At 42.0% G+C, this 23,580-nt stretch overlaps 3 protein-coding genes across 3 annotated transcripts; 2 read left to right on the top strand and 1 right to left on the bottom strand.

Annotated features, from left to right (window-relative positions):
• The first annotated feature begins 147 nt into the window (after positions 1–147).
• LOC138634433 (membrane-spanning 4-domains subfamily A member 4A-like) lies at positions 148–5,416 on the top strand. The gene is made up of 7 exons (XM_069721353.1): positions 148–203; positions 381–540; positions 625–735; positions 2,264–2,320; positions 2,436–2,582; positions 2,680–2,793; positions 4,040–5,416. Exons 2-7 carry the CDS (start codon positions 409–411, stop codon positions 4,091–4,093), a joined length of 615 nt encoding a protein of 204 aa, XP_069577454.1. The 5' UTR covers positions 148–203; positions 381–408; the 3' UTR covers positions 4,094–5,416.
• Positions 5,417–5,845: 429 nt separating this feature from the next.
• aldob (aldolase b, fructose-bisphosphate) lies at positions 5,846–8,835 on the bottom strand. The gene is made up of 9 exons (XM_069721323.1): positions 8,731–8,835; positions 7,860–7,972; positions 7,557–7,768; positions 7,380–7,434; positions 7,127–7,287; positions 6,962–7,045; positions 6,696–6,870; positions 6,392–6,591; positions 5,846–6,121 (listed from the first exon to the last, which is right to left on the bottom strand). Exons 2-9 carry the CDS (start codon positions 7,969–7,971, stop codon positions 6,026–6,028), a joined length of 1,095 nt encoding a protein of 364 aa, XP_069577424.1. The 5' UTR covers position 7,972; positions 8,731–8,835; the 3' UTR covers positions 5,846–6,025.
• A 3,855-nt stretch (positions 8,836–12,690) lies between these two features.
• On the top strand, positions 12,691–23,545 carry rnf20 (ring finger protein 20, E3 ubiquitin protein ligase). The gene is made up of 22 exons (XM_069721358.1): positions 12,691–12,777; positions 13,133–13,313; positions 13,428–13,496; positions 13,586–13,684; positions 13,780–13,927; positions 14,037–14,222; positions 14,321–14,436; positions 15,558–15,704; positions 15,809–15,883; positions 16,024–16,143; positions 16,561–16,740; positions 16,823–16,958; positions 17,085–17,206; positions 17,328–17,484; positions 17,588–17,915; positions 19,020–19,137; positions 19,365–19,514; positions 19,609–19,821; positions 20,131–20,256; positions 20,783–20,923; positions 21,479–21,583; positions 22,786–23,545. Exons 2-22 carry the CDS (start codon positions 13,143–13,145, stop codon positions 22,960–22,962), a joined length of 3,084 nt encoding a protein of 1,027 aa, XP_069577459.1. The 5' UTR covers positions 12,691–12,777; positions 13,133–13,142; the 3' UTR covers positions 22,963–23,545.
• The last annotated feature ends 35 nt before the right edge of the window (positions 23,546–23,580 follow it).

Raw genomic sequence — 23,580 nt, 5'->3', positions numbered from 1 at the left:
TATGTGGATTTGGTGATTTGGTATCAACATTGTACTGTTCAACAGCCTCAGTCTGTGACTTGCAAACAAAAAGTTCAGCTCCTCCCCTTCTTGGAAAAAAAAAATAGGTCTCACATTTCCACACTTCCTCTTCCCACCCACAAGATTCCCTTCCCTTGTCTTTCACGCTGCCTCTCTGCATGAGAAACTAAGACAAAGACAAGGTGGGTCTCTTTATGTTTTTACTTTCTTGCATGCAGCAAGTATCTGAATTCATTCTTCAACACCAAAACTTTTCTGTCTCAACAATCTGCCTAGCGGGCTCTCAAATGTTCACATCTGTGCTGTCGAAGGGAGAATATGCATCTGTTTTGATTAAGTCTTGTTCTCTCCACCCACAGCCAAACAGAGCATACAGTGTACTGCCAAATGGAGGGCGCTGAGTCAATAGCTAGAGAGAGGACAACAGAAAAAGATGGGGATCAAGAGGCAGAACACAAGGTGGTGATGTCTAGCAAGCCTCTGCATCGCTTTGTCCAAAAAGAGCCCAGAAGTCTTGGGGTAACACATCTAACAATCCTAAAGTTACACACAAGGGCAGCTATTTTATCAAGACACTTTCATCCATCCTCCTCTTCTTCCTAGATTGTCATCCTGATGTTTGGCTGTGCTGAGCTGCTGATGGGATTTCAGCTGCACCTTGAAAGTGTGCAAACCTCCAATCACATCTACATCCCCGTCTGGCAGGGAGCTCTGGTACATGACATTTTAACCCACTGAAGGTGGACACAAATTGTACTTGATTGGTTGTATCACAACAAAATATACTTGTCATCTCAAAGAAAGAAGTGGCTTCTCAAAGCCTCAAAAAACTTGGTTTCAAAACTGGATCAACATTTTGGGAAATGTGCTAAGTTGAGAAGATCAGTACCACTCTCTCGTCTGTGCGGTAAATGTGAAGCTACCACTATCAGCCTTTTAGATTATGGCTCAGCACAAACACTGGAAGTAGAGGAAAACAGCCAGCTTGACTCTGTTCACAACAAAATCCTCCTACCAGCACCTCCGAACCCCACTAATTACAAGTCTCTTTGTTTAATTCCTGTCTTGGGTGGCTGCCTAGCAACCCCACAATGATGTCAAAGCTTCACCCAATCAATGCTCCCGGCTAAGAAATAGTCCAACCATAGACTGTATAATTTTTTTTCGTAGTCTCAAGATCCAAAAACCAAAGCTAACTCTGAAATGCCTTGAAGTGCAATACCACTGAGGGCCACTAGGGGCTGGCTCCAAAAAAAAAAAAACACTCAATCCAACAGACTCCCAATTCAAAGAGTGTCCGCCTCTCTCATGAGACACAAAGTCCATACATTATTTTATTTTTTTTGCCCAAGTCATTATGATGTCACTTGTTAAATTTACTCCTTCTGATTGTGTTCTGGTGGTCCTTCTGAAAATAATTCCATCATTAGTTAGATATTGGGTCTCAAAGAGAGGTGCATGCCTGATTTGACTGATATGCCTGGGGTGAACAGAGTCGTCTTGTTCTCAGTTAGATCCACCCTTCGCCCCTCCACTTCTCAGCTGAATATAGTCACTTTTAGCTCCAAAAAAACCATGGTGGCCGATATGCCAGAGTTTAGGCTTCAAAACAGCAGGTCATAGACCAATGGGTGACATCATGATGGGTTGCCACTGTGTCTAACACACAACTTGCTGTAGAACTACAATACATCCTTTTCACATTTTTGTGTGATTAACAAATGAAATGAAAGGTTTTTATTAAATTTAGCGGAGTAAGGTGGATTGTGTTGCCTCTAACAGAGGCTTTGTGCTAAGCTAAGCTAACTGGCTGCTGAATAGCTTCATATTTCACTTCATGGTAACGAGAGTGGTCTCAAGCTTCTCGTCTTTCTGTTGCTGTCTGCAAAAAAAAGTAGATTTGCCAAAAAGGAAAACCATACCATCAAGTCATTTTCAGTTAGTTTAGTTCAGTCACTTTAAAAAAAAAATTTAAAAAAAATTAAAATTGTGATATAAAAAAACTCAAAATTCACTTTTCTGGAGCAGTAGATGTTTTATTAAATTGCTAACTTGAGTAAAGATCAATTTCAACTTCCCACTCCAGCACAAAGGAGCTTCGGTAAATCTTTTAGCTGCCATTATGAGAAACATGGCATGTGAACAAGGCTGGATAACACAAGCAGTCATCAAAACATACTTTGGGTGAATATCAGGAAACAATTATGTGATGATCTGTGTTTCGGTTGTTTGTTTTTTGAAGTTTCTTGTCTGTGGAATCCTGTCTATCTACACTGAGTTACATCCATCCAAGAAAATGGCAAGTATAGCATAATTTTATGTCTCAGTAGTAGTCTGTATCTTTATTGTTCACCCACAGTTCTTAAGAACCATCTCAGTAACCTACTTAATCTTGTTGAATGGCTTTTCCCCAGGTGACTGTGTGTTTGGCCATGTATGTGGTGTCCCTTGTGGGAATCATCGTCTCTATTGTCTACAGGATTATCTGCTTCTCCAGGCTTAGCTACCGTACGCACATGGCACGTTACTATTATAACAACAAGTGGGCCTCCAGAAAATTGGTTAGTTACCACATATAACAATTTTTTGACTCAATAGATGACATACACATTTTAAATGTATGAATAACTCTGTCTTTCATCCTTTTTATTACTGCAGGCACTGGTTTCAGGTATTGAAGGCTTATTGTTAGTTTCCTCTCTGTGTGTGTCAGCGCTTCTCATCTTCCTGTGTGCCATCGCACGTTTTGCACTAAAATCTACACACACTCAGGTAATAATTTTTTTTTATTGTTGCATTATGTAAAGAAGCCTATTTCAACAAAATTTGAAATTCATAATTCAAGTCCAACCCTTTGAAATATTGTTTGATAAAACACAACAAAAGCAAAAACACAACCCCCCCCCCACACACACACACACACACACACACACACACACACACACACACACACACACACACACACACACACACACACACACACACACACACACACACACACACACACACACACACCCCAAAAAAAAAGAAAAACACAACAAAACAGAAAACATGACAGCATTTCATAAAACACAACAACAAAAAATATATATATATATATTGTTTGTTTTTTGTGTTTTGTCTAATGTTGTGTTTTCACTTCTGGGTGACCGTACTTTGAGGTATTTTTTGATTTTGCAAACAACATAGAGGAACAGTACAAAGAATCAGTGAAAGCACACCAAAAAAAGCACAGCACACATGAACAAAATCAATAATAGAGAGAAGTGAAGAAAAATGACCTTTTTCATATTTCTCTAAAGCAGCAGAGAACAACAGCAATATATGCCTCATCATCACAGATTGCATATTTAGGAGAGTTATGGCCAGTTTAAGAAAGAGTGACTTTTTTTTGCGTCCAGATTCACGTGAATAAGAGGTAAAGAATATTCAGTATTTCATGAGGAAAAAGCAGAGGAAATCCTCTTTCTTTTAAGTATAAATGCTGCATATTGTTTGCATGAGTTTTTTTCCCCAACTCTCACTAATCGTTCTTGTAATCCCTCAGAGTTAAGTGGATATTATTAAAAGCGCACCGATTAAATCTAAATCCACACATTTTATAATATTGTTTTTATGTTTAGTCTTTATTTAACTAGAAAAGCAGGGGGGAAAAACCAATGAGCATTAACAAGGAGTTAAAGACAAACAACACGACAGAAAACACAGAAATATTTGACAAAATCAGACTCAAAGAGAAATGTAACCAGGAATTCATTTTTTAATAGAATAACATGAAAATACATGAACACTAAATAAGAAAACAAACCAACAATTGTCTAAGACCAAAGTAACAAAAGAAGACCAGTTCAAAGCAATACCTTAAAGAGACGAATAGCTCAAAACATCGACAGCCAGAGGAAGCCAGATGTAATTTTTCACATTGATATGTAATAAATTAAATTATTCATGACCTCTGTGTCACTCATCATTATATTACCTTCTTCCTCCTCCTGTTCTACCTCCATATACTCATCAGGTTATGATCCAGTGCATCCCACCACCTCCACAGAGCAACGTGACATCAAACTAAGGTCAACCTTTACCCTACGATAACTAAGACTGTTCTTCCTGCAGCTCACCCATCCTGTGAAAGAAATATGTTATAATTCTGTACAGTATACTGTATGCAAATCTTACACCATATTACTTTACGGCATTACTGAACCACATTTATTTGCTTCATGTAGCTTGCTTGGGAGTGTGAGAAAAATATTTTGCAAGCACTTATTTAGCAAAAGAAGTAACCACTAATCTCTCCAGCGAGACTCTTGTGTTCATGCTGTAGGGATCATAGAAAACAGTATTATTCACAGTGCACCTCAGAGTTTACTTGTAAATGAAATCCTCAAGGTGAATAGTTCATAGGTGCAGATCCTGCTATCTATCAATATTGCACTTATTATACGGTAATGTTATCTCACCTAATTGTAACGTATATAAACAGTAATGTACAGTAATTTTTTTATTATTATTATTTTTTTTTTTAAGATTGTGTTTGTATATTTACATCAGTCCCAAGTGCATTTTGTTTCAGCTCCAGAATCTTCAAAACTACAAGAAAACCAACCAGTAAAAATGTTTCATATAAAGATAGCCTGTAATTTTATATTGTGGACACAAAATCCTAAAACTTTGTGTTATCAGCATGTCTGATCATCTACACTGCAGCTGTTTCCAAAAGTTTGAGCTAATTACATATTTTGTTGAATGAAAAGGAGTTAATACAACCTCGGAGCAAATAAGTCATTAAAATAATGTTACTTTTTACTTCATTAACTTTAAAATAGAAAAATATGATACAGCTAATGTGGCTTGTTCCAAAGTGTGGGCCTCGCTCCTTCGACTTTTAGTGTCTCAGAACTTACGACCTTTTTAGACCCTTAGTCACTCGTGTATTTTCCCAGGGGTGCACAAACTTTTGCACAAAACTGTATTTACATTATTTTAATAGCTAATATGTGCAGTTTTTAAGTTTAGCGTGGACCATCGTTTAAACTGTTTGCAATGCTTAATAATCATCCTCTGTTTACTGTTGTTGAAGGCATTTCAGTGGGACTTTAGTTGAATAAACAGATGTGCGCTCTGAACTTTGGCCACAGGTCAGTACACCTGCCTTCAGCTGCAACTGCAGAGATTGTACACACCTAAAACATTTGGACAACAATCATTTTGCAGATCAACTGCATATTTGTCCAAAGCTTGATTGAAATACTGGTGCACCTTGGAAAAAGCTACAAGATATAATGAGGCTGTTTAGAAACCTATTGAGGTTTATTTCCTGTGTGTGGAAAAACAGATTTCACTCGTAGTTTTTAAGCTCTGTGGTGCAATAAATGTATATTACCCTTGTTAAATAAACAATTAAAATAAGGCACTGCACTCCCTCATTCTGTTTATACAGATCATACCTCCATTCAGCACTTGGAACAGTCTGATGTATTTTCTTTAGGTAACATCTGTACTGTTGAACAGGGGGATCATGTCCTGTTATGGGCTCAGCATTAGGCTAAAGTAAACTTTAATAAGCTGCACAGTGATGCATCATATTTCTGAGTGTATTGACAGGAAAAACTGCTATTCCTTACACTGTATGTGCAAGACATTTTGCCTACAGCAGTGATTGATGAAACCCAATAAGCACAATCACAGCCCTAAAACGTTTCACCCTCCACACGTTAGGAAACGTAACTTCAACAATTAGGTTATAAAAAAGTATGGCTTCCGGGTTGCAACGTGTTCTTTCAGATCCCAAACAACAAGAACTGCAATGATACCAAACACATTTGGGTCTTTTACATTTATTTATAGTCATTTCATTTAGTAGACAAACAGTAGTTCAACATTGTGATGGAAGTTTTCCCTGGCGTTGGTGGTGCAAGGCAGAGGGACACTCAGCAGAAGAAGCTCTTGTAGTCACATTTGGTCCATGTGTATTTTCTTGTCGTTTCAGTGTTCACAGTATTTAATAGATGTAGCTGGCAGTGTACAGCGACTGCATGGAAGCCTGGTTACCTGAGCCGGAGGGCTTGTACTCTCCTTTGGAAGCCAGGCCATTGATCTGATGGGCACAACCGAGGGGAAAAGTTAGGGCAAAGTCAAATCTGAGTGTTAATGATCAGCCAGATTATCTGTGCCACATTAGTGCTGGACTCAACACACAAAAGGTTTTTTTTTAAGAATCAATCATTTACCAGACAGTATATAAAGTTGGGTAATGCAAGATAATAATTATTTTATAGTTCTATGCGCAGTCCACAACGAGAGATTGATAAGTGGGAATTGTTTCATCATGTCTGTTCGATAGCTACTCGTTCCTGCAGATTCTCACCTTGGCCCTGTTGCAGAAAACTTGTTGTGTAGCTGCCTTGTTGGCAGTTTTGCCCTGCCAGGCTGCAAGAGCAGAGGCCTGGAGTGCACGGCCGTAAGAGAAGGTCAGCTTCCAGGGCCGATGGAGGGGCACCTGGTTGATGGCGTTCAGGTTGAGGGAGGCTTCCTCCTCACTCTGGCCACCAGACAAGAAGCAGATGCCTGGAAAGACCCAGAAAAGAGCATGCTACTTGTACTTGAAGAAACATCTATGCCTTTCTTGAAGTGGTTTGTTATGGGGAGAAAGCTGGTTTTATGACACTCACCTGGCACTGCAGCGGGGACAGTACGCCTGAGAGCGGTCACTGTAGCCATACCAACCTCCTGAGGGGTGTACTTCTTCGTGCAGAAGTGTCCAGCAGTGACCATGTTGGGCTTTAACAGAGTGCCCTCCAGGTACACATGGTGATCAGAAAGAGCTTTGTACACGGCAGCCAGGACCTAAAGACAAACAGGCACATTTACTGGTGGGCATCCTTCAAAATATCATGTGATGGTAAAATCTTTTTAACATTTGAATTACTGTACTAACCTTTTCTGTGACATACTGGCATCGCAGAAGGTCATGGTCTCCATCAGGCAGGATTTCTGGCTCCACAATGGGCACCAGGCCATTCTGGTGGACATAATCTAAATGAGTGTCTCAGCCAATATATTCACACTGTCAGCTGAGAAAAATCGCAATACACTCACGTACCTGTTGGCAGATACTGGCATATCTGGCAAGGACATTGGCGTTCTCTGCAATGCTGAGAGCTGACGGGCAGCCATCCGAGATCTTGAGCACACACCTCCACTTGGCAAAGTCACAACCGTCCTTCTTGTACTGGGCACAACGCTCTGAAAGGCCGTCGAGACCTAGAGGAGCCACAGAACGTTAGTAACTTATGCTTACAGTGCTTCACTAGCAAAGGAATGTACAGACTTGCACTTCTGGAGTCCATTTTTACCTTGTGTGGTGGTCTCTCCATCTGTTCCAGTCAGACCAGCTGTGCCTTTGTCCACCTGGAGCAGGAAAACCAAACACATCAGTGAACGCTTGACATTTTTTTAACTCAAGACCCAAAAAAAGGTCTTAAGTGCTATGAAGGGATTTAAAACGAAGCTTCCACTTGCAGCCTCCTCACCTTGATGCCAACAACAATGCCCTTGTCCTTGACAACTTGGGGGAAAAGCTTGCCGCTGTCTGATTTCTGGTAGAGCGTCTCGTGGAAGAAGATGATCCCACCCACGCTGTTGGAGATGGAGGGATCGGAGGAGAAAAGGATGTCACGGAAGAAGCGACGGTTCTCCTCGTTGTTCTCCACGTTGATTTTCTGGAGACGCTTTCCCATGGTGCCTTGAAAAAAGAGCAGATGGAAAATCATTTGAGTTGCACACGCTGCACTTACCTCTCACATCATGGAATAATAACTGAGACCTTGGCTCACCTGTTGATTCATCTGCAGCCAGAATTCCCTTTCCAGGAGCCACGATCCTCTGAGCAATGTCAGAGAGCTCCTTCTTCTGCTCCGGAGAAAGGGATGGGAACTGATGAGTCATCCTAGTAGAGACAAAAAAAAAACAAAAAAAAAAGTTATTTGACAGGTGTTCAGAAACGCTTCAAGGTTCTACAAAATATGAGGAAGATTTATTTTTTACACCCATCGAATTCAACAAAACTCCAACATCGTGCTTCTCTTGCACCACCTCTGCAGTTAAATATTTAGTTTGCATGGTTGAATTTTGGCCTTCAAAACATAAGTTCGCCCTTTCAATGTGCAACATAAGTTCAAAGTTCACTTGAAGATTATGGCTACAAGTTTACCCAATGCTTTCTGCAGAATAATGCATTAAACAACACAACGTGATGGCTTAGCATGATCATAGTTTGCTATAAATAATAAAATAAAAAAAATAACAACAAAATTAAGAAATCATAAACGACAGACTGAACAGCCTTCAAGTGTTTGTACAAACCTCCCCCCCCCAAAAAAAGCACACAGACGACCATCAGCAGAAAACCCACGTCAACATGGACCCTTTCAAAGTAAAATCGACAGCAATGTATAATGCAAAAAAAGATGTTTAAACTACTTGTTCTATCAAAGTAGTTCGAGCACACGTCATAACAACCTGTTTACCCAGTTATCCAGTTTTAGTAAAAACTTGCAACTTAAATCAATAAAGCTATCCCTGCGCATTTAAAACTTGAGGAAACAGATGCAGACTAAGCCTGCAGAAAGCAGGAAAACCATTGTTCAGATCACTTTTGATGAAAAATATAATTAAAAGAGCTGAAAAGTTGAAATCACGTCTTACTTGAGAGTTTGGTCAAACAGGAACGACAACTGAAGTGGCAGACGGTCTCCGTAGCCTCCTAGCAGTACTTGAACTGATAAAGAAGACCTTATTGTGGGTAAAAACCGTATTTATGGCCTGTTCTGCGGTGTGGAGGAGGTGCTCGTGATGTGGCGGGGCGTGTGGCCCCTCCGTAACGCAATTGGCCCAGTCAGACGCACAGGGGCGGTGTTTCCGGCAGCGGCATCAATGCGCTTTTGTGGACTTAGTTCATATCAGGGCGTGGGGGTGTGAGCGAAAAACAAGTAGGGAACACTGTTTTATGACATCTCCACGCATGCAAGAATCACCCTTTGTTGCTCACTGTAGAGTGTTGCTGCACTTTAAGAGATGATGAAATGTAATGTGAGAGCTGTTCTGCAATGTTGCAATTCAGGTTTCAGTGTTTATGTCCTGATGAAATCTGCAAAAGCTTATCTCTATCATTAAGGCGTAGAGGATAGTTACGCTTCCTCCTCCTCCCCCCAAAAAGAGAAAGAAAAACAGGATGGTGGTTGGAAGTTATCTTTACATTCATGCATGATACTAATGTTTAAAATTTGTACTTATACATTAAAATGTGGAGAGTTTCATGTCAACACCAGTCCATAATTTGAACCCGGCTGGGGTGGATTTGTAACGCACAAATTATGAGCCAACCTTTACACAACCTGGACTCTGCACCCAGTCCAATGTACTTTTTAGTGTTCCTGATCAGAGTTCAATTTTTGTCCATGAGTCCCTGTTTTACATACCTTTTTACATAAGGACTGAAAAGCAGAAAGTCAGTAGCGGTGGGATCCATGTGGTCTCGACAACGTTGCTTACCCTAGCAAATGTATATGTGGAGTAAATACAGTGGTGTGAAAAAGTGTTTACCCCCTTCCTGATTTCTTATTTTTTTGCATGTTTGTCACGCTTAAATGTTTCAGATCATTGAACACATTTAAATATTAGTCAAAGATAACACAAGTAAACACAAAATGGAGTTTTTAAATGAAGGTTTTTATTATTATGGGAGAAAAACAATCCAAACCCACATGGCCCTGTGTGAAAAAGTGTTTGCCCCCTAAACCTAATAACTGGTTGGGCCACCCTTAGCAGCAACAACTGCAATCAAGCGTTTGCGATAACTTGCAATGAGTCTTTTACAGCGTTGTGGAGGAATTTTGGCCCACTCCTCTTTACAGAGTTGTTGTAATTCAGCCACATTGGAGGGTTTTCCAGCACCAACCGCCTTTTTAAGGTCATGCTGCAGCATCTCAATAGGATTCAGGTCAGGACTTTGACTAGGCCACTCCAAAGTCTTCATTTTGTTTTTCTTCAGCCATTCAGAGGTGGACTTGCTGGTGTGTTTTGGATCATTGTCCTGCTGCAGAACCAAAGTTGGCTTCAGCTTGAGGTCACGAACAGATGGCCGGACATTCTCCTTCAGGATTTTTTTGGTAGACAGTAGAATTCATGGTTCCATTTATCACAGCAAGTCTTCCAGGTCCTGAAGCAGCAAAACAGCCCCAGACATCACACTACCACCACCATACTTTACTGTTGGTATGATGTTCTTTTTCTGAAATGCGGTGTTACTTTTACGCCAGATGTAATGGGACACACACCTTCCAAAAAGTTCAACTTTTGTCTCGTCAGTCCGCAGAGTATTTTCCCAAAAGTCTTGGGGATCATCAAGATGTTTTCTGGCAAAAATGAGACGAGCCTTAATGTTCTTTTTGCTCAGTGGTGGGTTTCGTCTTGGAACTCTGCCATGCAGCCATTTCTGCCCAGTCTCTTTCTTATGGTGGAGTCATGAACACTGACCTTAACTGAGGCAGGTGAGGCCTGCAGTTCTTTGGATGTTGTCGTGGGGTCTTTTGTGACCTCTCGGATGAGTCGTCGCTGCGCTCTTGGGGTAATTTTGGTCGGCTGGCCACTCCTGGGAAGGTTCACCACTGTTCCATGTTTTCTCCATTTGTGGATAATGGCTCTCACTGTGGTTCACTGGAGTCCCAAAGCTTTAGAAATGGCTTTATAACCTTTTCCAGACTGATAGATCTCAATTACTTTCTTTCTCATTTGTTCCTGGATTTCTTTGGATCTCGGCATGATGTCTAGCTTTTGAGGATCTTTTGGTCTACTTCACTTTGTCAGGCAGGTCCTATTGAAGTGATTTCTTGATTGAGAACAGGTGTGGCAGTAATCAGGCCTGGGTGTGGCTAGAGAAATTGAACTCAGGTGTGATAAACCACAGTTAAGTTATGTTTTAACAGGAGGGGGCAAACACTTTTTCACACAGGGCAATGTGGATTTGGATTTTTTTTTCTCCCTTAATAATAAAAACCTTCACTTAAAAACTGCATTTTGTGTTTACCTGTGTTATCTTTGAATAATATTTAAATTTGTTTGATGATCTGAAACATTTAAGTGTGACAGACATGCAAAAAAATTGGAACTCAGGAAGGGAGCAAACACTTTTTCACACCACTGTATGTACCAGCTAAGATTATACCAGTAAGAGAAATATTGGTTTTGTTAATTCAGTTCCCTGATGATACTGTAGGCACTACAGGTTGCAAATCAATAGTGCTGCATTACATTGTTTCTCTACTGTAAGGTAATGTTTTGGTGCTGGGGTGCTTGATTTAGCTGCAGTCTTTTGGGGTCTTGGAAATTAATGTTATTAAGCTGCACTTTAAAGTTTCCATAGGGCCAGAAAACCACTATGGTTATTGTCCAGCAGCTCTAAACTTAAAAAAACAACCTCCAAGTTTACTACAAAGTTGGAAAATTGTTTGTGATTTTTATCACTAAAGTACAAATTGGATCCAGCATTCTCATGTGAACTTGCTGCCCTGTCTTGCAGAAGGATCCAAGTCAATTATTTTATAATGCTGTGCTATTGCCGTGCATTTTGCTACATTCTTGCTTGTTCTTTGGTATTGCTTGTCGTGTACAGCACCATGGGCTGCAAACCCTGCATGAAAAATGCCATACATGTAAATAAACCTTCAACTTTAAATAAGCTATTATCAAATCATTAGTTAATAATGGGACGAGACAGGCCCATATAAGTACTGATCGGTTCTGAGTCTCTGTGCAACATATGATGACATGTATACTTATATGTATGTATACAAGTCTGTTGGTGTCACCGGAGCAGCATTGGAGCCGGTGACACCAACAGACTTAACAAACTGGTTAAGAAGGCCGGCTCCATCATCGGCTACAAACTGGACAGCCTGGAAAAGGTGGTGGAGAGGAGGATGCTGAACAAATTATTGTCCATATTGGATAATCCTGTCCACCCTCTCCACCACCTGCTGCAGGGACAGCGGAGCACTTTCTCTAAAAGATTCCTCCAGCTCCGCTGTCACAAGGACAGATACAGGAGATCATTCCTGCCCACTGCAATAAGACTGTACAATAACTCACCTCTGGCAAAATCCATCACAGTACAATTACACTGTTGACTGTGTTTCTTGGTTTGTTTGTTTGTATATAATATATATATATAAATATATACTGTACTGTATATATACATATATATATGTTGACTGTGTTCTTGGTTTGTTTGTATATAATATATATAGATATATAATGTACTGTATGAACTGTGCATTTTATATTGTATATTTTATATTTATATTTCTTACTGCTATTTACTGCTATTTTATTGCTTTTCTATTATTATATTCTATTCTAGTATTTTATTCTATTATTTCTATTATTATCTTATTGCTTCTGTATGCTGCTGTAGCGAAAAAATTTCCCCTCGGGGATTAATAAAGTAAATACCTACCTACCTACTTGGCTGACCTCAATCCACATGAAGGGAATCTTAGGGAACCCCAGGGCTCCGACACTGAATCAATATTGACCGATGTAGTTCCACTCCGTGGCAGCAGGGGGCGCAGTGTATGCTGGGAGTTGACCCTGCAGCACGAACGAACACTTCCTTTTCCGAGAGGCAAGAAGTCGTAATATCAACATCCACAGACAGATTCAGTTATTCACTTAAAACTGTTAACGCTGAGAGCGGTAAGATTTGGATGAGTTGGGATTGATCGTGACGTTGTTACAAAAAGTCTGCATTAATGTGTTGGACAAAAGTTAAATTAAATCAGCAGCTGAAGCTGGCGTTAGCAAACGGCTAATGTTAGCCTAACCCCCCCCGCCCCCCACTGACTAAACTGATCAGCTTGGGATAGCACATCATTTGGGGGAGACGATATTTCGACTGCTCATCGCTTTGGACGATGAAATTTGAGAGCCAACATTAGGGCAATCACCTGCTGCCATTTTAGAGAAGCGTATTCCCCTCACACCAGTCATCTTTGTCTGAATCTCAGTGATTTAGTTCATATTGCATTGTTCCGTCTCTCCTCTGATTCAGCACTCCGAGGATGTCGGGACAGAAGCGTCCTGCGGACCCCAGTGGTTCCTCGTCCTCCGGTGCGCCCCCGGAGAAGCGTCGGGAGAGGGAAGGAGAGGACGGAGGCCCCGGTGTGAGCGCCGCGGCCGGGGGGAGTACCGCGGTGGAGACGGTCATCAAACTGGGTGGGGTGTCCAACTCGGTGAGCCCCTCTTTAGTCGTCACTCTACAGCTTATACATTTATTTGTAACCCTCACCACAGACGTGTAAAGTCGTTTTTTTTCTCTCTCTCTGTTTGTATTGTTTGTTTTTCAGGAGGAACAAGATATCAAAGCTCTCCACGCCAAGAACAGAAAGTTGGGAGAGGCGCTTGATCTGAGACAGGTAAATGAATTCTCTGACGTGTCTCTACGACACGCTGCATTTGTGTCTCCCCTTGTTAATCGAATAATGTTTAATCTCTTGGTTTTCAGGGGATAGAGGATGAGCTGCGAGAGCGAATTGAGAGACTGGAGACCCGCCAGGCGACCGACGATGCCAGTCTGCTGATCCTCAATAGATACTGGAACCAGGTAAACATTCACACAAGGAAGCAACAGTTTCATAACAACGTCCGTCTCTATAAAGATCAAAAAGTCAAAATGTGACGCCGTTCTGTGTCTTTCAGTTTGATGAAAACGTTCGACTGGTCATCAGGCGTTACGACCAAGCCAGCAGCGAGCCTGAGAAATGTCCAACAGGTGAGGGACGAAGCCTGAAGCCAGAAACTCCAGAACCAGATGGCGACTCCAACCAGGAAAGGGCAAAGGACAGAGGTAAAGACAAAACTGACATGGTGTCATCATTTTGACAGCAATAACATTAAAAAAAAATTTAAAAAAACAAACACAAGCCAGAGCCTTGTCTTCTGTGGTTGCCATCCAGGTCACCAAGGAGAGACGGCCAACTCCTTCCTGGCCACGCTGGCGAGCAGCAGCAGTGAGGAAATGGAGGCCGAGCTTCAGGAGAGGGTGGAGTCCAGCCAGAAGCAGGCCAGTCGTGTGATGGAGATCTACGAGTGTCTGAAGGGCACCATGGACCAGCTCAAGGCAGAGCTGGACTCTGGAGCCGGTGAGAAAGAAATTACTGAGTCTGTGGAGTGCAGCTGGATGAGATGTATTTAGGAGGGATCCATCGACTAAATACGATATTGTTGCTTTTCATTCCAGAGGGCAGCTCGTGGCCGATAGCTTCAAAACTGAACACCCTCCTAGCCAGTGAGAACGAGCGGCTGCAACAGCTGACTGAGGACCTCAAGCAGAAGCACAGTCAAATGACCAGCGAGGTACGAATTATGTCTCTAGTCCCGAATAAAATATGCAAACCCTCTTGTTCATCTAACTTCGACAGTTAAAAAGATGCTCAGTGTAATTGCTTAAAATTGCTGGGACTTCTGCACTTTTGAATGAAATCTGCTTTGACTATTTATTACACCACATTAATGGCTGTTTATTTATAAGAGAATTTGGGCATCTTAAATGATTTTAGAGACAAGTAAAAATACTCTTTAGTGTTCACTGGATATTCTGTCACAACTGTGTTTGTTTATGTTGATATTATGTTCTTTATTTAATTCAGTTTTAAGTGCTGTCTGTGGTCAGAGACTGCGCAGCTCGTTGCCATTATCTCCATATAGTTTCTCCATATAGTTTTGCAGTAATGTTTTTTCTTGATGTGACCGTAAATTAATGACATCAAACTTCTAAAACCCTTTGCCGTGGACAAAGCTGATGTGCAGCATGTGTTAAGCTTCATCTTTGAGATGAGGTCCCTTGTTTACCGCTAGAGAGAGCTGTGGAAGTCGATGTCGGTGAGAACAGAGAAAGTTATTCTCTAAAACCTTGCATGTCTAACATCAAACTTTTTTGTCTGGTTACAAAGGAAGTCATTGATTGTTGATCTGCGGATTGACTCTGCTCGGTACTTCACTCTCACGCGACTGTTAGTTGCGGTGGACTTTCAGACACATTATTGTTTATATTTTTGAAGGTCTTGAGTTCCGCGCGGAACTTTTTGAAAGCTTTAGTCGTTCTTCTTTGCTTGTTTCTGCTGTTTGCACCGCAGCATAAAACCTCAGAGTGCCACACACGTTTACCGCAGCCCGTTTCTTCTTCTGTTGTTTAATGGCAAACGGCTTTTAGATTAATTAAACCACTCGCCAGGGGGAGAATTATTTTAAAGTATTTGATTTAATTCCTTGAAACTCTGTCACACTGACACTCACTGCGTGAAGTTAGTTGTCAAATAAATCTTACATAAAACACACCTTCTTATGGTGTTCGTTGGCTTTTTTGCCACACCTATCATCTTTTGGTAACATTGGTTTTGTGGTTCTGGGAAAGTCGAATGTTTCGATTCGCTCTTGTGTGCCGTGTCAAGTCTCCTTTGTTTCCCTGTCTCATCCAGTCCCGGTCTCTGGGTCGTGCAGCAAACAAGGCAGACCAGCGCGTCAGCGAGCTGCAGGCCCTGATCGAGGACCTCCAGTGGGACATGGAGAAGATCCGCCGCCGAGAGATCAAACTGAATTCACACCTGAGCGATACGCTGGAGAGGGTGAGCACGATGAGGATTTGTGCTGGAGATTGTGTTAATAACGCGCGTTATGTCAATACATAATGTCTGTTTGTTTATGTTGTAAACCTTCCTGTGCACCTCAGCTTAACAGTAAAGGCTATAAAGTGTGTGGAGAGGCCAGCAGTGTATGTGGAACCATCACCATTAACAAGAGAAAGGTACGATTTCTTCTCTTTTTTCATGATTTTGGTAATTAAAACAAAGTTTGGTGTGACTAATTGCTCAGAAATGCTTGATTCCTGAAGTTGGCTTTTTTCATAACTTACCTTTTATACTTTTTCTTCTTTCTTTAAAACAGTTTGAGGAAATGAACAGCGAGTTGGAGGAGAACAGAGAGCTGGCAGACAATCGCCTCATTGAGCTGCAGAAGCTCGAGCAGGACCTGCAAAATGTTCACCAGGACAACAACAACATGAAGGTACTTATATTTAGCACCGTGTGTTTTGTTTAGAAGATTAGCCATTGATGGATTACAGTATGATTAAAGTTCCGGTTGCTAATTTGACCTTTTATTAAACCAAAGGAGTTGCCTATTGCATAACGTGGCATGAGTAAATCACACACTCCTCTTACTTTAATTTGCCGCCTTGATAAAAATGTACTTAAATGGAAGCAAATTCAAAGTAAGCAGAGCCATGTGAGTGCAACACGAGAGTCAAAAAATATCCTTTAAAAAAAAAAAAAAAAAAAAACATTTTTTTTACCCAAAAGTGTCTTTGGTGAACCTGGAAAACATGTTTGTATTCAGCTCTTTATTGTATTTGATATTTGTCTGCTGTGTCTTTTTATGTCTCTGACTTTCCTCGTTGCCTCTCGTTCCTTGTGTCCCTCTCAGGAGGAGCTGCTGAGTCGAGCTGAGGGCATGGTGAAAGAGACATCTGAGTACCGCTGTCTGCAGTCGCAGTTCTCTGTGCTCTACAACGAGTCCCTGATCCTCAAGGCTCAGTTAGATGAGACACGTGCTCGCCTCAACACTACGAGGACGGCACGTCTTCGACAGCTGGAGCACATGGAGGTTGGTTGCGTACGCGTGCCCCGCCGGCATCGGCCGAGGTTTCTTTTGGCCTGTTTCTGACTCTCAACCCCTCTGAGTGCAGAACGACGAGGTGGCTCTGCAGAGGAAGGTCCGCACAGAGGTGTTTCAGCTGGAGGACACGCTGGCTCAGGTCAGGAAGGAGTACGAGATGTTGCGCATCGAATTTGAACAGACTCTTGCCGCCAACGAGCAAGCAGGTAACTTAACCGAGGTTGAGTTTACAAGACGGTAGCGCTGGGAGTCGCATCAGATTCCTGTTGATAAAACTAGCTTCACAGTCCTAATCTGTGCTCCCTTCCCCGACGCCCTCCTCTTTCTCTCAGGCCCGATCAACAGGGAGATGCGTCACCTGATTAGCACGCTGCAAACCCACAACCAGCAGATGAAGGGAGAGGTGGTGAAATACAAGCTGAGACTGAGAGAGACACAAGCTGAGCTCAACCAGGTAGGTCAGAGGGGGGCGAAGGGAATCTCGAACCGCCACCTCCCACTTGTGGAAGAAATGGGTGTAGCAACGCAGCGCATAACGGCACAATCACACTTATGGACATCTTTTGCCCCTGAAGGTCCGCGCTTCAAAAGGCAACGCCATTCTCCAATCCCAGTCGAGCACGGATATGGACGTGAAGGATGAGACAACTTTTCCGTTGACCCCGGCTGTTTCTGGGGAACCGGTGGTCAAGACAGAGCCTGACAACGGCTCCTCCACACCCAGCAGCACTGGTAACCTTTTTATTATAGTTTTATTAAGACATCATTTTACAGTGTTTTAATGATATATATTAGGACACATTTCCCTTCGTTCTGTCTCACCATCTTTCTAAAGGTGCCTCAGTGAAAACAGAGCCTGGTGTAGAACCAGAGGGAACCATAAAGGAGGAGGAGAAAGAGGAGAATAAAGACAAGGAAGAAAAGAAAGAAAAGGACAATATAAAGAAAGAGGAGAAAGACAGAGAGCGGGAGAAAGAGAAGGAGAAGGAGCGAGAGAGGCCGACCCGAAGCACCGGCAGCAGCAGCAGTGTGATAAAGGAGGAGAAGGATAAGCCGGGGAGCAGCAGCCTGCCTGAGGAGTCAGCCGGGGAACGCCTCTCTATGGTCGGAGGGTCAAAGAGGAAGGAGATGGAGCAGCTGAAGATCGTACGAGCAGAACTTAAGTAAGTGTGGAAATTTGTTTTTTGTTGTAGTTTTTGAAAACGAGTAGAAACTGGGTGGCCTCGTGTTTAATCAGATTGTCCTCCATGTGTCAACAAGCGTTCAGCCCTGCAGGAATATTAAAGTTTTTACACGGACACAAATACACACAGGAATACCTTTAAAAAAATACAAACATTTAAGAGTCACAGTTATGATGTTATGAAAGCTGGAAAATGTTATTTTGATATTAAAAATATCAGATGTGTTATGTTTCTGCCTATTTCACCCACACTTAAGTTATGATACAGTAATAACATATAATATATCTGATTGTCAGGCCCAATTTTAGTGCTTTTGCAAAACTTATATTGGCAGTGATATGAATTTATAACCGTTTTTTCCACAGGTTGAGTATTAACTTGAGGCTTTGGGTGGCGTGGCGTGTGACCAATGTGCATGCAGACACTCATGCAGTTTACAGTGTGAGAGTCAGCCCAGGTTATGTTCAGTCGTCCACTAAACGCCTCAAATGCAGACTCGGTAGACGCTGCAGTTTACAGATGTCGGACAGATGTGTGGCAAAAAAATTGGTTAATTTTAAATGGTAGACTTGAAACTAAGTTATGTTACCTACCTGTGCAGTCCTTAATCTACCCGAGTGGGCCATCCAAGTAAACCCTATGGATGAGAAACACTTGTATTATTTAAAAAATTTTTTTAAAGGATATCATGATATTTTCAAAGCGCCGCAGTGGATTTTAATTTTTAATGCCTAGTTGTGTTTTCTTTTTAGAATATATGTCATACTGTTTTTGCCGAGTAGAGATTCCTGTGGGTCATCTTCAGGCTGCAGGAGTCATATGATTCAATGAATCACCAGCACGGGATCATAGCAAATAATAGACTCTTGTTTCAATACATGACAGTTGAACAAAGAATATTGTCATGAAATAAACGGGTGCATACGACTGCCCCAGCTGTCTGCAGCATGGTTACCGCCATCATTTTTCATCTTAAATTTTTTTCAAAATCACTTTCAAAAGGGGCCTGGTTTTTTTAAATTGTATTTTTAATTTTAGATGGCAGTGATAGTTTTGTGAAAGAGTTTTACTGTAACTGTGCAGGAAAGCTCAGGAGTCCCAGAGGGAGATGAAGCTGCTGCTGGATATGTATCGCTCAGCACCCAAAGAGCAGAGGGACAAAGTCCAGCTCATGGCTGCCGAGAAGAAGGCCAAGTCAGAGGTGATCAACAGTGCACAACTCACACATCTCAACATAGACCTGAGAAGTCAGTTGACCAAGTTGTGGTGGTGGATCTATTGATTTCAATAAGACATTTCTCCCATGCTGTATGAATATTGTATATAATGTTGTTTTCCCTCTTTGGATTTATATATTTTTTTTGCTCAGCAACACACGACCAGATAGAATATTCTGACATTTCCATAATAATGATGTGCTGTTTCCAGGGAGAGGAGCTGCGACAGAGGCTGAGGGAGCTGGAGGAGAGGGAGAGGAGAGAGGGCAAGAAAATGGCTGATGAAGAGGCGCTGAGGAAGATCCGTTCTGTGGAGGAGCAGATTGACATCCTCAACAAGAAGCTGTCTATAGCCAAACAGGTGTGCAGGCTGATCCTGTTGTTTGTGTCACAAACCCTCTGCCTGGTCCTCCTTTAGTTCTCTTGACACTCTTCCCTCGGTGCTCCACCTGTAGGAGGAGGATGCGCTGCTGAGCGAGATGGATGTGACGGGCCAGGCGTTTGAAGACATGCAGGAACAGAACATTCGCCTGATGCAGCAGCTGCGAGAGAAAGATGACGCCAACTTCAAGCTGATGAGCGAGCGAATCAAGTCCAACCAGATCCACAAGCTGCTGAAAGAGGAGAAGGAGGAGCTTGCCGACCAACTCCTCACTTTAAAAACACAGGTGAACCGCCAGGCAACTCCACACGGTGTAATCCTCAAGATCAGGGGCCTGTTAATGCTGCTGTGTCATACAAACAGTTCAATCGAAGTGTTTACTGACGTCAGTCAATTCTTTCCGTCTTTGAATGCACTTTGTATTCATATTCTTCGACAAAAACAATCAGGCCTCTTAGTTTTTCACTGAAAACCCTGTTTTTTCACAGCAAGCCCAATTTCCTGTTTGTCTTTGTTCATGACTCTGATATTTGTGTTGTTTTTCTTTTTAAAATCTTTGTTTAACATAAGTTTTTGGGACTGTGCCCAATTCCAGGTGGATGCCCAGCTGCAGGTGGTGAGGAAGCTTGAGGAGAAGGAGCGCCTCCTGCAGGGCACCATCAGCACTGCAGAGAGAGAGCTGGCGCTTCGAACACAAGCTTTGGACATGAACAAACGCAAGGTAATAAACATATAGATGAGTATTGGTGAGTCAACTGATCTCAAACAGGAGAGCTGCTATTAAAGAAACTCTTGTGACATTTAGAGGCACAGTTATTAATTAAACTCACTTTCACATGCATCGTGATAGTAGAAACTACACTGCTCAAAAACATACCTGAGCAACTTCTGTGGGTTGTAGACACCGCCTCATGCTACCTCTAGTGGTGAGGGCACTGGCAACATGAAAAAGTGACCAAAAATCATCCAGAAAGGACGAGGACAGAGAAATGGTCTGTGGTCACCACCTGCAGAACCGTTCCTTTATAGGGTTGTCTTGATAATTGCCTCATTTCCACCTGTTGTCTGTTCCATTTGCACAACAGCAGGTGAAATTGATTCCCAATCAGTGTTGCTTCCTAACTGGACAGGTTGATTTCCCAGAAGTGATTGACTCGGAGTTACATTGTGTTGTTTAAGTGTTCCCTTTCATTTTTTTTTTGAGCAGTGTATGAATAGAATAGAGACAACTCTCGTCCTTCCTCCAGGCTCAGGACTCTGCGTTGCTGTCGGAGGAGGTGCGAACTCAGCTGGAGCAGGTTCAGCAGCGGCTCAACCTGGTCAGAGAGGAGGTGATAGAGAACAGCATCTCCAGGGAGAAAGAGTCCTTCAATGCCCGACGAGCACAGGTGACAACACACCTAGGCACACATTAGCTCAAACCACAAAGTTTCAATCAACACGTTTATTTACACATACATTTGAAACATATTGAAATATATGGGGGATACGAGTGGCTAAATGTTTGTTGTCCATAACCGTGATGGACAGTAAACATATATCAAATTGACAAAACAATTATCCTACATATAAATCGCCTTTAACGCAGGGAACATGTACATTTTTTTTGTGACTGTCATGAGACACGTGGGATGACTCTTTCTCTAAATACACTGCATATTGTCTAAAAGGTCATTAGATTTGAGAACCAAGACCTTTGTTTCTTCTCACTGTGTTGCCAGTTTCAATTTTGTTGTCCTCGACAAAAATGGTGAAAAAGTTTCACATCCCTTTTTTTTTTTTTTCCTACTGTGGTGTTGCTAAGGCTTGATGTATTTTGTGTTGTTTACTCATGAAAGCAGGAATCTCCAACTCTAAAGAGTATTACAAAGCCTGTTGTTCGATGAACTTAAATGTCGGACCGCTCAGCACCCACTTACAGCTGTCCCAAATGTTTTTTTTAGGAGGACATCTCCAAACTGAGGAGAAAGATCGAGAAGGCCAAGAAGCCAGCTGAGAAAATCAGCACCGGAGACGACATCCTAAATGAAGAAATCAATGATTACAAGGTAGGGTTCAGTGGTGCAAAATATATAAACTACTTTCTTTTTACATGAATGCAGCTCCAGAGAGACCAGATTGCAGAACCTTTCATTTCTTTGGTGAATTTCCTTTCAAAGTCAGGTGTCACAAAATTAACAAAACTAAATTTATTCAATGTTTAAGATTTGTCAACTATCAAGTTGATTTTTACGTGATTGCCGCACGAATAAAGGCATACGTCCATATTTATTTAGAGGAATGATTTGACATTTTAGGAAATGTGACTTGTCTGAATGTGAAAATTAGAAATTAACATTTTACAAAGGATCATAGTATGCTGGAGGGTTTCTTGGCTCAGAACGCGTGAAAGGTAACAAGTGGAGACTGCAGGACGTTCCTGGTCTCAACCAAGAAATAGTCCAACACATTACCCCACAAAAAAACATGGGTTTACCATTTTTTTTGGCCCAGATTTTAACTTTGGACAGAGCCTGTGCAGCCATTTCCCTCTTTTCTAATCTTTGTGCTAAGATAAGCTCATATGTTGCTGGATGTAACTTCATATTTAATGTTAAGACACAATAGTGGTATTCATTGCCGCCTCTTACTCTCACATTAAGGCATTTCTGAGTGTGAAACCTTTTCCTTGACAACCAGCAGTTCCTCATTCTTTGAATAGTAGCACAAAAAAAAAAAAAAAAAATCGAAGGCAAACCACAGTCTGAAATCAACTTCCAGCCAAAATTCATAAACAACTGTGGACAGATCTCTATCTTGTAAGTGTGATCACGCTCTTTTGAAGGGAACAGAGTAATACATTTGAAATTCTAAACAAACTGTGGGAAGACTCGCCGCCCACATTAAATGCCTCACTTACAAATTGTAGTCACGCCTGTTTAGCCTCCTGTAGCTCAAACTGCAGCAGCATAATGCGCCGTGTTTTTTCCAGATTTGTCCACAAACCTGCATAAGGGTTGATAAATGCTCAGATGATGAGACACCCGATTTATAAATCGACTGTTGTCTTTACTTTTGTGTTGAGTGTTCTCATAAAAGACAGCCGAGCTTGAAACCCAGTCTCTACAATCACAAGGCCTTTCTGCTGCCCTAGATTTTTGTGTCCAGTTATTTCGAACCATTCAGCCGAGGACAGAAATGGCATCTCGGTTTATTGTTCAAACCCCTCTCTCTTTCCCTTCCTTCCTCCCTCCCTCCCTTCCTCCCTCAGGCACGTCTAACGTGTCCGTGCTGCAACTCCCGGGTGAAGGACGCTGTACTGACAAAGTGCTTCCACGTCTTCTGCTTTGAGTGTGTCAAGACGCGGTACGACACCCGCCAGAGGAAGTGCCCCAAGTGCAACGCCGCCTTCGGAGCAAACGACTTCCACCGCATTTACATCGGCTGAAGCTGCGGCCACCAACGCAGGAGAGGAAGAGGGGCAACAAGACAGAGCGGTCGCGTTAACACTGCGTGGAGGAAGACTCGTGTGTCTCCTCCTCTGAATATGTATATCCCCCTCCTCTGGAGTGTGCAGGATACTATCGGTGTGAAGTCACGCCGTGATTTCAGCTTCGCAGTCATGCTCTGAGTGGGACACTTTAATTATTTTGTTAACAGTGACTGAAGCTTCTCCCATCCAGTATCCACCACTTTACTGTGTATTTTCAAATGCTGGTGCAGAAAGAGCGTTTGCATCTCGCACTTAGGCCTGTGTGTGTGTGTCTGTGTGTCTGTCCTGGAACATGCCATTTGAAAACAGGCCTTTAAACCAGAATACAAAGGAAAAAAACCAGTATAGTGAGAAAACAGCATTCCTCCCAGTGTTGTGGATGTTTGGATAATGTTGGTGTGTATGTACATTGGTTTTTTTGTTGTTGTTTTTTTTATCATTTGAAATCGTCTTGTTCCTACTCCAGACTGTCCTCCAATCTCTAAAACAAATCCCCTGAATTTCGGATCTGCTAGTTATTAAACTGAAATCAAGTGTCCAGCTTCTGCTTCCTTTAATGTTTATTAGACCATG

Source organism: Brachyistius frenatus, unplaced genomic scaffold, assembly GCF_029030835.1.
Source record: "Brachyistius frenatus isolate BFR_SWC_R1_liver_20210118 unplaced genomic scaffold, ASM2903083v1 Contig_261, whole genome shotgun sequence".
NCBI classification, from domain to species: Eukaryota; Metazoa; Chordata; class Actinopteri; family Embiotocidae; genus Brachyistius; species Brachyistius frenatus.
The sequence above is the reverse complement of the archived record's forward strand: the minus strand, read 5'-3'. Positions and strand labels throughout refer to the sequence as shown.

Bases quoted from the DNA above. Each gene is read 5' to 3' on its own strand.
- LOC138634433 (XM_069721353.1), top strand. From the start codon at position 409: ATGGAGGGCGCTGAGTCAATAGCTAGAGAGAGGACAACAGAAAAAGAT. The intron at 2,321-2,435 runs GCAAGTATAGCA...GCTTTTCCCCAG, and splicing joins TACATCCATCCAAGAAAATG to GTGACTGTGTGTTTGGCCAT. The intron at 2,794-4,039 runs GTAATAATTTTT...TATACTCATCAG, and splicing joins TAAAATCTACACACACTCAG to GTTATGATCCAGTGCATCCC.
- aldob (XM_069721323.1), bottom strand. From the start codon at position 7,971: ATGACTCATCAGTTCCCATCCCTTTCTCCGGAGCAGAAGAAGGAGCTC. The intron at 6,871-6,961 runs GTTAGTACAGTA...GTTTGTCTTTAG, and splicing joins GCCAGTATGTCACAGAAAAG to GTCCTGGCTGCCGTGTACAA. The intron at 6,122-6,391 runs GTGAGAATCTGC...TGTGCCCATCAG, and splicing joins TTTTCTGCAACAGGGCCAAG to ATCAATGGCCTGGCTTCCAA.
- rnf20 (XM_069721358.1), top strand. From the start codon at position 13,143: ATGTCGGGACAGAAGCGTCCTGCGGACCCCAGTGGTTCCTCGTCCTCC. The intron at 13,314-13,427 runs GTGAGCCCCTCT...TTTGTTTTTCAG, and splicing joins TGGGTGGGGTGTCCAACTCG to GAGGAACAAGATATCAAAGC. The intron at 15,884-16,023 runs GTACGATTTCTT...TCTTTAAAACAG, and splicing joins TCACCATTAACAAGAGAAAG to TTTGAGGAAATGAACAGCGA.